We start from the raw sequence: 18,673 nt of genomic DNA on the forward strand, positions 1-18,673 counted from the left end.
ATGTGGTCATGTTTGTACTTGTGCAGTTTTCTCTTGCCTTCTTGTAAGGCGTCTGACAACCACAAGTTATCCACCTTTGCGCGTTTCTTTGATCGTAACAAATGTGACTGGACAGTAGGTGTTGACCTAGAGATGGTACACTGAAGCTGACGGAGAGATGGAGCATTAAGGTTGATCTAGAGCTGAGGCAACAGTGGCTGACCGTCGGTGTTTTGCTGTTTGGCGCATGCGCAGCAGACGGTTGAACCTCAAGCTTATTTTACTGCCTTACACCTTAACTAGCGCGCGCGCGCGCGCGCGCGTGTGTGTGTGTGTGTGTGTGTGGCTGTCTTGCTTACGTACTCATGCCAAGATATGATCTGTGTTGGAGCATCCTGGCTATCATATGTCATGGCTGCCTTACCATCATGGTAATTCTCGTTTAATTATGGTTGTGTGATTGTGAGTAATGGTATAGCATGTTGTTGACTCCCCCTCCACATTCACCTCACACACGCTCCCTTCTCACCCTCCAGCCTCACGCGCACTGACTCACGCTAACAACACCACCTGAAATTTAATTGGAATTTAATACTAATTTTTCTTGCTCTTTGCCAGCCTGCGGGGCTGGGGTTGAGGGTTCTGGGAAATTGAGGGCCACGAGAGGTGGATGGCTGGAGCTGTATTTACCTGATTGCATCTTCCGTAATGTGAACGATGTTTCTATCATCGTATCTCGTGATCAGCACAATACGATCTTTGACGTCGACAGTACATCTGACCATGGTATCCTGGCCTTTGACCCGGGCATAAGGGTCAAGTCAAAGGTCACCCTATCCTAACCAAGGGTCGTACTGTGAGGTCACACCGTCGTGGTAAGCGAGGTAAAGCCAGACACTGTTATGGTCACTGCCCCTCCTGCCACTCGGACAGTCTTCACAACCCGTATATATGACGGCCATAAATCCTCTCTCTGTCCGCCTTCGTTCGCGCCACTGTTCTTTTGTAAACATCCAACACAGTTTGCCAGACGGAGGATGTGCAGACGTATTTTGTTAACCACCGTGAAGTTTATCAAAGCAACATAAACTTGTATTATTGCATAGCAAAATGTATGATATCTTTATGGTATGAATCTACGATAGCGGCTTCTCTTACGGCATTCATTTTATTACACTTAGAGACGACTTTAGATAGTTACAGTACTCCAGCACGTTATTAAATGTATATATGATCACATATGGTGATATGAGCATGATAAAGTTGATTACAGCAACTGAAATTGAAGGGAAAGAAATGTGGCTAAGGTCAGCGATCCATTCGCGTGCACTTCGGAGCCACAGTGTTTTAATGGTGCGTTTGAACTCTGAAAAAAAAATTGTTTATACTACCAAGAGATCACACAAGTGCGGGGCTGGTTGGTGTCAGGAAGTGCAGGTTTGGCCCGTCAGAGCCGGGGCGTGTGAGGAAATTACTACGTGGATAAGTTATTGTCTTTGTAAGGCGCAGGTAATGCTTGTGTCCAGCTCAGAGTGTGCATGCATGTATGTGATCGTCAGGCCACGTCCACAACAGTGGTGAGGAGAGCGGGAGCGGCGAGTGAGGGGAAGGCAATGGTGTGCATCATAAGGTAATCGTGACTTGCGTCAGTGTCTTCACATGAGTGGTGATGATTGGGGATGACCACTTCTCTCCCAGGTGGCGGTACCTACCGCCCCACATAGTGGAGACACACCACAGAACCAGGTCGTCTTCCACCTGCTGTAGTGTTGCCAACTCTCTAAACGAATCCCGTTCGCTCAATGTTTACGTCCAAGTGTACAGAGAAGAGAAGTCGTCTTCGGAGCCAGGCCTTCAGTAAGTGTACTTTACATACGACGTGATGATGATGATGAACGCTTCCGTGTTTTTGTGTTGTTCTCGCCTTACGATAGGAAATTTTTCGGATAATATTATTCACGTTGGTTTCGCGAAGACGTTCGAACATCGTGAACAGCGGCTGGTATTTGTAATGTCTCTCATACATTCTACTTTGCTTTGTTTTGTATTAGTAAGTAGCCCAGACCACGTTTAATTTTGTACAAGTAGCCCTGGCGCTTGTTTCTTTTGCATAATAAGTACCCCTTATACCGTTTTTTTTTTTTTTTTATTGTATCACAGGTCACCTATACACCGTTTTCTACTTTAGAGTAAGTACTCATGTACAGTGTGATCCTTACTGTGTCCCTGGAATTAAGATAAGTTGGCAGGAGGAACCCATTCCTTCCCAGTGCCTTGGCCTCACCTAAACTGTTCCCTGACCCCACTGTGAACATTCTTCCTTGCCTCCTGGTGACCCGAGTTGACCCTCCTTTTTGTAGGAGCTGCGGCTGCTGAACCTGGCGGGCAACATGCTGCGTCACGTGACGGGCCTGCGGGGCCTGGACTGCCTGGTGGAGCTGAACCTGCGGAGGAACCTGATCCGCACCGTGGCCGACCTCCACTACCTGCCTCGCCTCGAGAAAGTCTTCATGGGCTACAATGAGATATACAGGTGTGCTCCCGGGCTGAAGCCGTTCTCATACGGGAAATAAATATTGGTTTGGAATGATTCATGATTTTAGACGAAGATTATCCACGGAATTATTTTTATTTAATATTTAACAGGTTTTGTGCATGATACACTGAATTCAGTGTTTATGTTGCTGTTCAAAATATGTTACTTTCCCTTCAAATGAGGGCATGAGTATGTCATTATTATATTTTTTGGCGCATTCATTAATTTTGTGCCAGGATCTTCAAGTTCTACGGCTGAATCACATTTTCATGCCATACTGAAGTTTGTACTAGAATCCTCAAGTTTCGTGTCATGATCTTGAAAAATTTACCCATTGCAATGAGTTATGCGCCATAGATACGAATTTCATGCCATAAAATTTAGTGTTAGGTGTGGGGAACAGTGGCTGAGGTGCATGTATGACCGCAGGTACGAGGACGTGGCCTGCCTGCAGAACTGCCTCAAGCTGCGGGAGCTGTCGCTCGAGGAGAACCCCATCAGCCGCCAGCCCCACTACTTCCACCAGACCGTCACCAGGTTCTACCGCCTCAAGAGGTACGCCTGGGATGGGGAAAGGGTTGAGACACCCCACTAAGCTGGCGGGCAGGGTGGTACCTGTACCCTGCCTGGCCAGGACGCGCGGTATCCACGTAACCAGTTTGATGGCAAGGATGGAACAGGAAGTGAGAGCCAGTGGAAGAGGGAGGGGAGTGGATGATCTGTGATGAAAAAACATCTGGGAGGAGTGAAGGAAGGGCGATGTAGGGGTGTGTGCCTCATAGATCAAGCTGGGAAGAGGCCCTAAAGGTAGTAAGTAACGTGGGTGCAGGATATCACAACATTAAACACCAGGCAAGGTAGACACCCCAGTGAAGATGGATCACGGGGAAAGGTTTGAGCAAAACCTTGAGACGAGTTGATTACGGGAGGACAGGTCTGGCTAGCTAGGGTGGGCTGAGCGGCCACGGGAGAAGGTGAGTAACTGGGGATACGGGAGCCGACCCAGCTGCAGAGAGAGGCTAGGGAAGTCCGGGTGTAATTAGAAGGATGGGTACGAAAGGTGGAAGGTGTCTTAAGATGGTTGTCAAAGACGTAGATGGGAATCAGATGTCACACTGAGTCTCTGTAGCCAGATAGTAGAGGCGGCGAGGGAGGGGACAGTGTGATGCGTGGGTTGGTGAGGGAGAGGTAGGGTGGCGGGGCAGATGACTGATGACCAACATAAACACACGAGTCCGCGCGCCCGCACACTTTTAAGTTCCCACCCGCAAGCTTGACCAGTGATCAATAGTGCACCTGTTTGAAGACTAAGAATTAAGTATCTTAAGATAATTGTGTTGGTTGTGTTGATTATGAAGGTGAGGTGCATGTGCCGGGATGTGTACCTTCCTGCAGGTGTTGTGAGGATGGAGAGTTATCTGGTGTGGGCTTTGGAAGGGTAAAGGAAGCTTCTTAACGTACGTATTCGGGCTAACAATCGAATTTACTATAAAGCAGCTCATTAAACTATTTTCTCCATATTGACATTTTCGTCACTCAGGTTGTGAAATCCTCTACTCTTAAAGTAATAGTTTATATGAGATAGAGTGAAAGAGTGAGGGGTATAACCTGTACCTCATGGAGTGAAGTGTGAGATGTCATTGGGGAGAAGTTGCCTGGCAGACTAGACGTTGTGTGCAGCATGTGACGTGTGACGTATGAGGTGTGCACTTGTGCTACTCTGGAGTCTGTGAGCTGTGACCCATGAGATAACAGGGCTCTAGAGGTTATGGTGCGTGGGTCGTGACTGATGAGGTGTGTCCTCGTGATGGCGGTAGGCTGGACGACCAGGAGTTGACCATGGAGACGAGGCGGCAGTCGGAGAAGCATCTGCAGAAGGCGAGGGAGAAGGAACGGGCCCAGGCGACTCGCATCAGCGACGAGGAGAAGCGCAACTCGGCCATCACCAACGCCATGAAACACTGGCAGGTACTGAAGAAGGATCACAGGAAGCTTGTCAGGAAGTTCAGCGAGAGTTCCAACAGTGAGTTGCTAATTCTCATCAAGTTTTAAGTGCAAACATCAGACTGGCAAGGACTTGGTTTCCACAGTTGACTTTTCCATCACTTATCGTCCTAAGCATGATCTCTTATTGCAGTTTGACCACTAATTATGTCTAGTATGATAACAAATTCTCTAATATTAGAAAAGTAAATTATATAAATTGATAGATTGCTTCGAAATAGGTATATTTTTTGTGTATAAGAATATGGTTGATATTAGATGAACCAGACGCCTTTAATGGCGACACAGAAGGCATGAGACCCATTAAACCCACTACCTCCCTCAGGTACCAGCGACCATCCTCCCTCCAAGGACAGTGAGGCCACTGAGATGTCCAGCGGTTTCTGTGGTGACACCATATCTGACGTTGGGGAAGAAGGCGAAGAGGTGGAGGAGTTGGAAGTGAAGGTGACTAAGGAAGATGGGAAAGAGGGAAAAGTCGAGGATGCGCAGGCTCAAGAGGGGCAGCAGGAGGACGATCGAGCCTCCCTTGTGTCCTCAGTCACATCTAGTGGAGTGTCTGATGTTAGTTTAGTCAACAGAACGACTGACCGGAGACGAAACTCGACCGATGTTCAGTCTTTACAGGAAAACGTTACAGTGAAAGCTGATGATAATTCAATACAAACGATAGAACAGTTCAAAGTTAACAGTCCTAGAAATTTAGATAAGAATAATTTACCACGGAGTAAATCATATACAGACATGAGAGTATTTAGAAGAAAAAATTCCTTTGAGAGTGAACGGCCGCTAAGGCCCAAGTCAGTTCGTGCTCCAGAGCGCGGGGCGTCGGATGGGGTGGGTAAGGCGAATCAGAAGATCAGCCTGGACATGGCCTCACGGGCCACATTGCCGGTACGAAGTGTACCTGTGGTTCGACGAGGAGGGACCAGACTCGGAAGTGCCCACACTGCCGTCACAGACAGGGCCAGGCCACGAATCATGGCCAACGAGAACGCAAAACGCACCAATACGAAAGCATCTGAACTGCTGAAGAAAACAGAGCCGTTAAAGAGCACAGGTCATCTTCCTGACAAAGTGGTGACTGCGGCCATCACACGGGTCAGATCCAACCTTAGTCTTCCTATTCAGGCGCCGGAGACGCCAGTCTCTCCCAGAAATGCTGTCTCCGAGCCTTCTGAAATCGACTCGAGCTCAGACGCAGAGTCTGCCAACACTGCCACTACGACTAATACCGCCGCGACGCCCACCAGCTCCGTCGAGACCAACTCACAGCTCACTTCCTCCCGCACCCACCAGAACTTAGCTGACCTGAGGGTTCCGCTCGCGAGACCCAAAGACCCTGAACGACCTGCGTGTGAGAAGGTAGAGAAGTCAGTCCCGGCCGTAAATCAGAATACCTCAGGAATCCTTCGCGAGCAGGGACCAAACTTTCTAGCCGAGTTGGAGGGAGAGCGACTGAGCCTATACGGGCAGGGAGCCCTACGCTGTACTGAGATCTCTTGGGACAAGTCTTTGGCTTCGGCGGCTACCACGGCGCGCTTCCAGTACATGAACTTTGAGGACATTGTCGATATCTTCCCAAAACTACGGGTAAAGTTCCCTCGATTAGAGAACTTTGTATTCGTGGAAACTCATCTGGCCAAATGCAGTCAACTCAACGCTCTGGCAGAGCTTCACCAGGTAAGAATGCCATCGCTCATTTAGAAGCTAATACTGTGCTTACTGTTTGACCATTTTTATTAATGTCGTTAGATAAATTACTATTTCATTGATTACATCATCGCCTTGCGTAAATATCAACTGTATCATTAGAAATATTGTGTTTTCTATCCAAATTGCTTTTTTTTTTTCCTACCAAACTTATCGACATTGTTTAACATGTGCAGGTGACGTCCCTGGCAGTGGGGCGTGAGGGCAACCCCCTCACTCAGACGTCGTACTGGAGACTTTACGCCATCTTCAGGTTGTCTCACTGGGGTCTTCGGGTCATCGACGGCGTCGAGGTCAGTCATCTTCTACATTACAGGCAAATTTTGAGAGTTATTCATTGGCTTTTGCCAGATAACTTGCGGGTTCACCAGGAAAGATGTCACGTAGATAATGCGATTTCTCACGAATAGATTGCAATAATACTGAGCATTCTATATTACTCTCAGGTGGTAACGAGGCACTGCCCTCATGGCAGAGTCTTCCTGTTTGATCTCCCGTCATTGTTCACGTAACTTGTGTTGAACATCATGGTCTGCTGTGCTACGTTATGCAGAGCTGTCATCACTCTACCATCCCTCTGATTAGTATGTTCCTGAATTGTGTCAACTTGACATAAATGTGTGAAATCAGGCAGACCTGACAAGTACACAGCATTATCACGTATGTAGGTAACTCCTGTGCTGCAGTATCTTCATGTTATTATGCGAGCTGATGGGGAAGCTTCTGTATCATGCTCCACAGGGTACCGATTTCTTCTTGTGATCAGATGGAACACGATATTGGTCCTTGCCTTATAAACTGTCGCACACCTGCCATGAGCTATTATGATCTGGGGGTCATGTCGGCCACCGTCTGGTAGTTCGTATTTACAACAGCTGTAATCCACAGCACCGAGGTCAGGAGGATCTTGAGGAGCTGCTGTCACTAACGTCTATGATCTCTCACATGACAGACATGCTTATAAGGAACAGTGTACGTAGCTGGGCTATCATATAGTTGATCTTCCATTGATCTGTAAGGTTGTCTAGTCCCATTACGATCCAGTACCATCTGTATAGCACGACCCTCCTCACATCCCTAGACTGGAGTTATGCTGGGGCCCATGCTGGGTGCCAAGAACTAAGCTGCGGGCTAAGTTTAGTGCTGGTGTCCAGATACTGTGGAAATTTGGTGTTGTACTCCATTAGGAGTGTTGTTGGACATGTTGGTGCCAAGTGCTAGTATGGTTATTGAGGAACCGAACTCGGGTCCATTCTTGATGATGTAGAACCGGCCAGATGACGGATGCAGACTGCGTGTGTAGGACGGCTCTTGATGCTTATGACCAGCTTAGTGGGAACGGTCTTGGGGGCTTGGCTGTTCACAGGTGAAGAAACAGAAATTCATATTAGAGGCCATTTGGAGCACTGATCACTAGATTGGATCCTGAGGACAAGATTTTGTATGTTTTACAATTTACGTCCCACTGTAGTTACGAAATATTTTTTTGAAATTGAATATCTCCCTTTATGTTCATTTGCGAGCTAAATGATATATATATATCAGAGGGCTTCTAAAAGATGTAGACCCATCGATTACACATAACAGAAATTTCGTAACATAAACTGTAAATGTATCAATAGACAGGGCATAAACTATAAAAGTACTCAAGATTTGATGTTTGGATCCAAGCTATATGCTGCAAACCTGAGTGGGTTTTGAGGCTAAGTTGGGTGCTGGGAATCTAAGAATTTATATATTTCCAAAGAGTTTAGTTATCATACTTCATCGAGGATGCATTACTGGAACGCCTGTAAGTTACGTGGCTGCTTACCTGTAGGTGAGTGAGGAGGAGCGGACAGAAGCGGCGGTCATGTTCTCGTCCCTGAGTCAGCTCGCGTTCACCTGCCTCCCTCGGGATCAGCTGGCTGCCTTCCTCTCGTCACACCATCACCACGCCACCGACCAGGACGATTCCTCAACTCCACCTGGTAAGTCAACATCTGCTTTAACTCGTGATCAGTAGTGATCTAAGGTTCCTGCGTGAATTATGCCAGAATACTCGATTCACACTGAGGACGTTTGCAAACTTAAGTTGACTTCAGTTGGTCGAGAGAAGTGATGATGTAATGTTAGCCTCTTGTAGTTCGTGTTTTCGCAATGAAAAGATAATTCTGAAGAGATTTCAGGTGATGTTTTGAACACCGCAGGTGGCGGGGGCCAGCAAGATTCCAAAACCGGCGGCGTCGAGGAGGAAGGTGATGGGCCGCGCCTCAACATGCCCCACCTGCAAGACCTGATTGGGAAGGAGGCCCTCCAGTACCGGCCCGCCGTCAGGCTTACACAGGTACTTCTGGACGCATGAGTCGAACGCTCGGGAACTGAGACATGTACAAGAGAAAGGAGTAGGCAAGCTTAGGACGCTAAATGTGGATGGAAAGGCCAACTTAAAATTATCAGTGGAGGGTTAGGAGGAAGGTGCTCTCACGGGTGAAATCTAGCAGCCATGACTGGTCAAGACAGACGGAGGGTGTGGTACTGTGACCATGACAGACGGAGGGTGTGGTACTGTGACCATGACAGACGGAAGGTGTGACACTGTGACCATGACAGACGGAAGGTGTGACACTGTGACCATGACAGACTGTTGGTAGGGAACATATGCCCTGACAGTGACATACGTTGGTGTGTCCTGTACCATTGGGTGACAGGTGGTTTAGAAGAGAAGTTTCAACAGTCAGATAGTGTGAGGCGGGAGCTGTGACACACATGTGGTATGGCCTTTGACATTGCTGGAGTGAGAAAGAGGAAAGTGATAACTTAATGTTCCTATAACGTCTAAAGTTCATTGGAACTTCATACCTTGCATTAGAACCATACATTTGTCTATATTATTGTTCTCTGGAAAACAAGACTGAATTTTTAAGTCTAACAAAGTCTTTGTGTAGTCTGAGTTACATACTTTGCCTTTGGATATATGCCCAGTCATATTTAATGTAGGTTTGCTGGAGAAAAAAAATTGTGTTACAATTTTCTTCGTGAATATCTTAGAGCCAAAAGCAGATAATACAACTCGTTACAATATTTCTCTGACCCCATTTCAGAAACGCCGCAAGGTAAATATGTTCCCAGGTCTCTGCTGGCCCTACGGCTACCGGGTACTGGCTCATTTATGTTGATAAAATTGCTTTCTTAAATACACTCCTTAGGCTTCCTATAAATACGAGGTACGCCTTAACTGGTGTGCTGAACATGTGACGTAATTGTGACATACTAATCTGGTTACCATTGAGGCAAGACTTCGGGAACAATGTCGTGGCTTGAAGCATGGGAACCATTCACCCTGGCACATGACTCACGCTAAGAGACCATAAAGCAATCTGGGAATTGGAGATTATATTGACTGTAGTATCCCTTCCACCACAGAGCCTGAGACCTGCATATAACCTTCTTGAATCCCGAGTTACCTAAATGAGTGGCCTTGTCAGACAATCCGGATCGTGGAGGAAGAATACAACCCACTCAATTAAGAATCCTCCCCTCCTGTGTCATCACTTTTCCTAAAACGATAACAGAAGAAGGAACCAAGAGAAGATTCTCTCCTGAAAAGCTCATTCGTCTCTTCTTGACGATACCTCACAATGGTGCGAAAGGCGAGCAGTTATGAAAAAAATAATCTAACATAAATTGAACATAGAGTTCCCCCCCACCATTTATTGATCATTTCCCCGTAACCCTGCCTCACGCACCAATGTGAAACCCTAAGGGTATGTTTTTCAATAGCCTTTTCACATTTTATCCTTTGAGATTCAATTATTCTTTTCTCCTGATACTTTTCCTTATATAGTCTCCAGTAGGTCTTGTGGAGTCCGCAGGAAGAGCAATATGCGTTGCAGTCTAGTTTACAGTCAGCATTTGTTGGTTTCCCGTTATCATCTGTTGGGATCACCGCTATCATCTGTTGGTTCACGGTTATCATCCGCTGGGTTTCCATCATCATCATGATTCCACGTGAAGTCCTCCCCTCACCTGCCACTAAACCTGTGACCTCTCCTACATATTCTCCTCGCAAGTTATCCCTCAGCTACAGTTGGACAAAGCATATGGACCAGGTGGCATACCTCTCCGTGTCCGAAAGGAGTGTGTCTCTGGTGTAGATCCGATCCCTGTCTATCCATTTCGTCTGTGTCTAAAATCCCGAACCTCCTCTTCTACCTGGAAGCATTCCTTGGTTCATCTCGCCCCTAAGGAAGTAGACCATCTTTCTTATGTCAGACATATCCAAAGTCATCAAAACTCTCCTTAATTCGTATTTCTGTTACGTACGCTGAACATATTCCCTTTCCTAACTCGATCCTTTGCAACATCTTAGAATGAAGACGCGTTAGACCGGCTAAGTTCAGTAGTGCTAAAACGCCATTTTCTACCTATAACTCTTTGTAAGTCTTACTCCTCGCCCATTGCTCTATTTCAAAACATGTAGTTCGACTGTGCAATAAGATAAACATGTTGGGCATAACCATGTCCTCCACTGTAAGGAAAACCTTACCTAATGAACATCACAACATCTGCTTCCCACAAGTTGAGGATGTGTAGGAGCCGCAGTCCCTTTTCGTTTTAGCAGATATTCGGTATCTACAAAGGAAATCGTCCTTTACCCCAATACGGGGGTATATCTGAAATGGTTCTTCTTCCATTTCCCTCTCAAATACAGTGGAATCAAAAGCATTCTGGTTCATTAACTCTCCTGCTGTTACAATCAACGAAACGGGAACGCAGTACTGCTTTTCTTCACATAAGTCATTCACGTTGTCCGACCTTACTCTTTGCTTCGCGTCACATGACTCAGGCATTATAGCAACCTCCCCTCTTATATTTTGATGATTCATTCACGTCTACACACGAACCACTAGCAACAGCGCCCAAGATCACCTGTTTCGATTTCCCAGAATGCTTTATGGCAGTTCCTCTTCGTAAAGATAATGATATAAACTCACCTCGTGTACGTTTTTCACAGATATGGAGTGAAGAGACGTTTTCTGTTGCGCACTTTCATCCGTTTTTTTTTTTTTTTTTTACCTGGAGAATGAGAATGGCCGACAGTGCTGTTCCTCCTTTGATTTCTTAATTCCGTTTGTCTAAGTCTGTAAGGTTACGTCTGCAGTGACTAATCAGGTCTTTCCTCAAGATATCTCTGTCTGAAGAGAGTGTGAGGATGCTGGACATCTTGCTTCTCTTGTCGTTCCATCATACTTTCAAGAAATAAGGAGCAGATTGGCCCCTTGAAGCTTTTGATTAGACCTTCATCTATCCTAAATGTTAACTGACTGTTGACACTAAAGATATATTCCATCTTGTGGATGTGAAGACAATCCAGTGAATTCCAACTTCAATATTCAACAAGAATAATCGTCTCATCTGCAGAGATGCGGCAAAACAGTATCTCCTCAAATTCCTTCATCAAACAGAAGGCGCTCTGGTGGTTGAAGACTTCCTCTGTAAAGTTGTACCATCCTCCCCTCCTGGGTCTTCTGTGGGATCCTCCCCTCTTGGGTCCTCTGTGAGATCGTCCCTCGTGGTTCCTGCGTAGGATCCTCCCATCCTGGGTCCTGTGTAGGAAAATCTCCTCCTGGGTCCTCCGTGAGATCCTCTTCTAGACCCTCGGTGAGGTCCTCCCTTCCTGGGCACTTGTTGAAGTCCTCCCCTCCAGGGCCCCTCATTGGGGGGGTCTTTCCCTGCGTCCTGCTGACACAGGCCATTAGTACTCCACACAGCTCACTTATTACCCACTATATTTACACCCAGTAATTGCAGGCGAAGGGTAGCAAGTCTGCTTGAGGGACCTGCGTGGCCCTGCCTTTTGCCAGCCTGCGGGGCTGGGCACCCCGTTTCTGTGAATTAATCCCCTCAAGACTTGGTTTGGTCTGGCCCGTGTTAAAGGGAATGGCAGCCTCTGCAACCACAAACTCGGTTCATGGACCTGCCTCACCCACTTGTCCACCTCACTTGTATTCGATTTGCTCATTCCATCCTCGTGGACCCAGTTCACGTGCGGCCGCCCTTAATCCCTTCACCTGTTTCTTCGTTCATTTGCCTGCCCCCACCCTCAGGTGACTCATTTATTATATTCTGGTTCTCGCCATCTTTACTCAGTCCTGACGATGTAATCATGCTACTGGACCGTGTAATGTGATTACCGTACACGGTAATATACTGAAGATTACGGCTGGTTCCCGCATCCTGTCAGACATCGAGGTTCTTGTCATACAGCTGGGGTTGGAATGTAGTTAGTCGTCCTGATAGCGTTTCTACATTCGATAAATCTTGTTTTATTGCCTGTTAACTTTGTCTTTCTTTCTTTCTAAATATCAGTCAATGAAAACCCGCTACAGGGAGGTTTCATATCGATAGGACAGCTTTCGATATTTTTTATTATTATTATTATCTCCAGCACAGACTTTTTAAAAATTACTGTTTTTAAAACATCACAATTAAACTTATAACCTCGAACTTAAATATGTGCTAATTGATACATCAGCACTTTACCTCACTCTGCTCTGCTTTTGTTATTCTACAGTAAACAAAGTGTTACTAATCTTTTGAGCACGACGGTAAGATCGTTGGGCAGGACGACATGAGCTTTGGTAATATGGCCTGCATGAGAAGCCAGGCCGCCATACCCAGGGATCATATGGACGTGCACACATTTATCCTACTTACCGTCATGCTCAAGGGGTCAAACTGCACCCAAACTGTGTCGTATAATTTGCATGAAGTTTCATGGTCTATGGTCGTCGTATCTCCCTCTGAATGCTTCTAAAGAATATGTAATATATATATATATATATATATATATATATATATATATATATATATATGTAAAGTACACTAACTTTCATTATCTTAAAAATGTTTAAAAACAAAACTTTATCCGTATTTATCGAACTCTACCGCACCCAAGCTCCTCTTTGTAAATTCTGAGTGGAATTATTCTTGCCTTTCTGTGGACATGAAAATGTCATCAACCTTTGTTTATATGTGAATTTATTAGATATACACCGTATGAGTTGTCCTTATGTGTGCGGCTTGTGGTGTGGCTGGTTAACTGTATGTCTGTATTGTGGTGTGGCTGGTTACCTGTGTGTCTGGTTAACTGCATATTTTGTGGTGTGGCCACAGTATCAGATATACAATTTGTGTCCGACACTGTGGCTTGTTATCTGTATGTCTTGTCGCGTGGCTGGTTAACGAACTGTATTTCTGTGACTGGTTAACTATGTCTGTTGGTGTGGCTCTTTAACTATGTCCGGTTGTTTGGCTAGTTCACAGTATGTTGATGTGACTGGTTAACAGCTTGTCATATTTTTTTTATTTCCTTTTATTTGCGCATCTTGTTGCGTGCGTGTGGTAATGTCAAGCGAGTGTACGTCCGTTCACATAATCCCACTGTCAGGGTGGACGCTAATGTATGTGGTGAGTCCCATTAGTCAGGTTTGCTGGGTAATGTGTATGGTGCACCCCCACAGTCATGTGTGGAGGATAATGTGTGGTATTCCGGCAGGAGGAGAGCAGTGCCCTGGCATGCGCGGGTCGGCAGACACGGCAGCTGATGGTGTGGACTTACGAATCCCTGCAGCGGCTGCACATCCACCGCTCCACCTGGCCTTCTGTGCTCCACGACTTGGTGCGTGATGCTGTAACCGACCTGGTCAAGCCATCCTACGGCAAGCAGTGCCTTGAGGACGTTAAGAGGAACCTTGGCTGGAAAAAGTGAAGCGTCATGAGAAGTGGTCTTCATTATTCCGAATCATGAGGCTGTTTGGGAACCACTTATAAAGAAAGAATAAAAGAATATGTCATCATGAGGCAGGACAAGTGTGAAATAGTAGAATTAGGGAAACAAACTGGTATTGACTCTCGTGTGACCTTAATAGTTTTGAAATAAAGCTTCAAAGATGGACTTTCAGATTTCAAATTGTATCTGAGCGACTTATTCCACTGCACGATCGCCTACAGTCAACTGAGTCTAACATCCTGAACAGTACGTGGAGATGTTTTCGGTTTCCATCAGTGAAACGAAAACCGCTGATTAAATACAGGACTATGGTCAACTAGTGTTACTTACTGCGGCATGTTCTAGTAGTGTCATATACAGCAACAAGGTCACATAGTGTCGTACAGCACCATGGTCTAGTAGTATGATATAATACAACACCATGGTCAACTAGTGTCGTGTACACCACCGTCGTCTCGTGTCATATACAACATGGTCTAGTAGTGTCACATAAAGGACCGTAGTCTGGTAGTGACAGATACACTATGTCTGGTAGTGTCACATAGGACTGTGGTCTGGAAGTGTCATATACACTACCATGGTCAAGTAATGTCATACACAGCACACCTTGATAAAATAGTGTCATAACTTTACTGTGATAGAATTCCCCAGTCATTGGGCAGAAATAGACATACTATAACCAGGTGATAAAAGAAACCGATACAGTTTAACCAGTAAATATATTAAATCTAGTCTTTCTACGGATACAGCCTAGGGTAGGCAGGGGTCTTTGTAAAATCTGACTAGGTAGATGTAAACACACCGTAGTATAGTACACATACTGCTTATTTGATCAATCTCTTGCATTCTGTTTGTGAAAAGAGCACAATTTCAGGCATACCGACACAAACCATTGTATGATTGATTTAACGGTGGAAAGAAAACTTACATGGTGATGATTGGGTGCTGTTGGTGAGGAGGAATCTTTGGATTATTACTATGTGATTTTTGTTCGACGTATGCTACAGAGAGAATTGTTAAATAGAATGGACTGTCATAATGTTTCATTCATTCTTGGTTATGTCTCCAACTGCAAATGCTGAAAATCAGCTGTGGTTAGAAGAGACCATAAGTTAAATGTGAACAACAAAAACATATGTCGATTGTAAAATGAGGGTATTATGGTAAGATAGACGAGCAGAGTTTCATCAGCACGTATGCTAAGGTCCTTCTTTGCGGTATGTTTATATGATAACGCTAGCCTGAATCTTAACCCCAAGCAAAAAAATATGGTTTTCTGAAAGACTGAAACAATTACGTAATTGTTGCACTCATCATCTGTGTACTGAGTCCGTCTGGTAATGGTTTAGACAGTGGGATGAGCCGACGAACAGTTGCCTCATACATCATCCTTGGTGATAAAACTTCCATATGCTGAAAAATCTTTTTAAGAGACCCCAGTGCCAACTCACTTCTCTCACTGTGTACAACGCTCGGTTGATTAGCGCCTTCTAAGGCACACATATTGTGCTGTAAAGATGCTGCTGTTTTGATGAGACAGTGTGGAGTTTCTTTCCTTAAGAGCATCGTGTAAGTGGTGAGAATTCTTGTATCATCCATCTTGTTACCGTTTCTCAAGGTTTCACGATACATTGAAAGGACCTGCAAATATTTGCAGTTGTTCACCATGAAATCTTCCACGAGTTACAAATTCCATCAAAAATCCGAAATGCGTAGAACCTGGACATGGCATTTCTTCAGGATTTCAGACTGTATTTTCAGAAATTCCTTCAAACATTGTAACTTACTTGCAGTTGATCAGTTCGTTGGACTAGGTTACTTCACCAGTATAAATTTCTCATACTAAGGGTATTCAAAATGTAGCAATATTTGTAAACTGAAAAATAGAAATACGTAAAGAAAATTAACTAAATCATATTTTCCAGATTTCTGAGATTTTTTTTTTTTGATGTACCATACATCTTTCACATAATTATGATAATTGATGGTATGTCTTTCTATAACGAAGAAAAATCCGATTGCTGGTACAATCTGATTTGATTAGTAGTCAGCCTGTAGGAAAGTTATTATAGTAGTGACCAATCTGATAAGCAGAGCTATCTGATCCACTAAAATTAAAATTTGTACTATTTTTTACCCATTTCATAAATCAAAAGTAAAGGTATTTCAGCTGAAGCTTTTGAAGTTCTGTCATTGGTAGCAGATAATGAAATGACCACAGTCACTTGTCGAGTTGTTTCCGATTTACTGCTCTTTAGCTTGATACATTTATTTAATGTATAAAGGTATGTTTATGTAGACATGTAGAAGCATATTAATTCTAAAACGACCATGACACCTAAATGTTGGGAGTAAATTTCATACAATCACGTTCTCATGAGAAAAAAAATAGTATAACATTATTTACAGACATAGGATACAAACCTAAATGGTCGAATTAAAGAGGTACAAGTTTCGATTATGTATGGTATTTTTATTGGAGAGTGGTGACTGAGAAGTTGGGAAGCATAAACAGAGTGGGAAGGAAAAATGTGGCTTTAGGATGGTACAGTGTGTGGACTAGCAGTTTGCTTTGAACGATTTGTGCGAGAAATGCTTGGAGAAAAAGAGGGATATACATGTAGCATTCATGGACCTGGAGAAGTCATTATAGGGTTGCTAGAAATGTCTTGTGGAAGGTGACGCGAATATATGTTGTGAGAAGAAAACTACTAAAAAAAAAAGTAGTTTTTTTTTTCTCGGAGTAGGGCCAGTAGGAGGGTGATTTGCTACAGACGAAGATGGGTCTATGTTAGAGGTGTGTGATGTCAACAAGGCTGTTTAAGAATTTTGTTGTTGAAGTAATGAGGAAGGTAAATGTGAATGTCTCAGAGAGATTGGCGGTCTTCGATATGACTTGAGGCGGGGTACCTAGAATGTGAATAAGGTGTTTGCATATGACATGGCCCATATGGTAGATTCTACAAAAAAAAAAAAAAGATACCCAATCTAGTGTCAGAATTTGAGTGTGAAAAGAGGAAGTTGAGAGTTAGTGTGAATAAAAGTAAAGTTGAGGTTTAGCAGGGGGAAGTGACAAGGTTGGTTTGAGTGTGAGCATGAATGGAGAAAGGAGCAAAGGTTTTGAGTGCATTGAGGAGTGTGTGGAAAGAAAGAACTGTCTGTAAGTTCAAAGATGTTTGATGGTGTGCGTGTCCCAGTGGTGTCATACACGTGTGTGTTGTGGTCCCTGAATGTAAGACCAGAAGAAGGTGCATGTATTTCATATGGAATGATAGTAGAAGAGCGAGGTGCAGTAGTATGCTGAATATGATTGAGGAAGCTAAAGATGGTGTATCGAAATGGTTTGGACATATGTACAGGGTGAGTGAGACTTACTAAGAGGATATACATGTCAGAGTGGAAGAAAAAAGAAGGGGAATATCAAGAAAGGAGGAATGATGAAATAGTTTTTGAGTTGTCTGGACGTAAACATTCAGGCGTGCATGAGATAAAGTGCGCTGGAGCGATCTGGTATTCGATGGGTAACGTGCGGTCAGTGGTGTAGGACATACGGAGCGGAAAAGGGAAACCACAGAAAGGTCTGTGGGGTCTAGTTGTGGACAGGGGGATTTGGTTTTCGAGCTTAATGCACGACAGTTGAAAAATGGACGTAAGCAAATAAGGCCGTTCGTCTTTCGTCGATTCTGGCTCAAGCTTATTTCTCGGGAAACTAAGAAACAAAATATCGGTATTGTAAATGTGGAATATGTGGCATATGAAAAGCGAGAAAATAGGTTGAACAGCGTCAGATAGTCATTCTGTAGATAAGTAAAGGAAACTACATGTTAATCATCAAGGGGATAGAGAAGCTATTGATATAAAAACCATATGGGAAATGAGCACATCCAAGTAACTGAAATAGCTCAAATATTGATTTTTTTTTTTAAAGTATGAGGAAGTAAACCAGATAACGTAGAGTTTGCTAAGCAAATTGATAGTTGGGCTTAAGGGTTTGTGGAAACAAGAAATACATACAGACAAGGAACAGAACCAGGTAAAAGTAAAACAAGGCCATGTTTAGGATGGGTGTATGTGGTGATTGTCATTTATGTGTTGCGGGGAGAGTAACACTCGTGTTTCCCCGTCTCTTAACCTTGTATATATCTTGTATGTATTTACTTCTAAGTATGTATGCGCACACACTAGCCTATGCCAGGCGACCAGGAATGTATGCTGAAACAAGATGTTTTTAATTCTCCCTTATGCTGAATGGGATAGAAGGCTGTTCTGAATGTCACCTTGAAGTACGACTAAGGCCTTAACTTTCACGATTTGTGGAAGTAAGCCTCAAATAACATGTGAGCCGTGTTGTAAATAATAGATTAACTTACCCACACACACGATCCATTGCACTACAGGCTGTAATGACGTCAAAATAGGCACTTTACCCATGTATTAACAGGCATAAAATACTTTTTATGTAATAGGTTGGTTTTGGGGAGCCTATACTAATAGACTACTTACGAAATTTGCAAATTAATCCTTTAAAGGAGTCTTCCATACACACGTTACTTACACTGATTGTGCCGACCTTATAAAGGTGCAACAGTCTTTAAACATCAAGTTGTCAAGGACTTTAATTGTATTCACAAAAACTTAGAATATGACATCAATATGGGGTGAAATAA

The 18,673-nt window shown here is 44.2% G+C and overlaps 1 protein-coding gene across 2 annotated transcripts in view; it reads left to right on the forward strand.

Moving 5' to 3' along the window:
• The window catches only part of LOC139762371 (uncharacterized), a 66,016-nt gene extending 48,300 nt beyond the window's left edge, over nt 1-17,716 (forward strand). For both annotated transcript variants that reach the window (XM_071687164.1, XM_071687163.1), the window contains 8 exons: nt 2,340-2,512; nt 2,945-3,070; nt 4,333-4,538; nt 4,845-6,202; nt 6,409-6,525; nt 8,052-8,202; nt 8,422-8,558; nt 13,773-17,716. In XM_071687164.1, the coding sequence (XP_071543265.1) occupies nt 2,340-2,512; nt 2,945-3,070; nt 4,333-4,538; nt 4,845-6,202; nt 6,409-6,525; nt 8,052-8,202; nt 8,422-8,558; nt 13,773-13,985 (2,481 nt within the window). In that variant the 3' untranslated portion in view covers nt 13,986-17,716. The remainder of the gene's footprint in view (nt 1-2,339; nt 2,513-2,944; nt 3,071-4,332; nt 4,539-4,844; nt 6,203-6,408; nt 6,526-8,051; nt 8,203-8,421; nt 8,559-13,772) is intronic.
• The last annotated feature ends 957 nt before the right edge of the window (nt 17,717-18,673 follow it).

This window comes from Panulirus ornatus, chromosome 43 (genome assembly GCF_036320965.1).
Source record: "Panulirus ornatus isolate Po-2019 chromosome 43, ASM3632096v1, whole genome shotgun sequence".
Classification (NCBI taxonomy): Eukaryota; Metazoa; Arthropoda; class Malacostraca; order Decapoda; family Palinuridae; genus Panulirus; species Panulirus ornatus.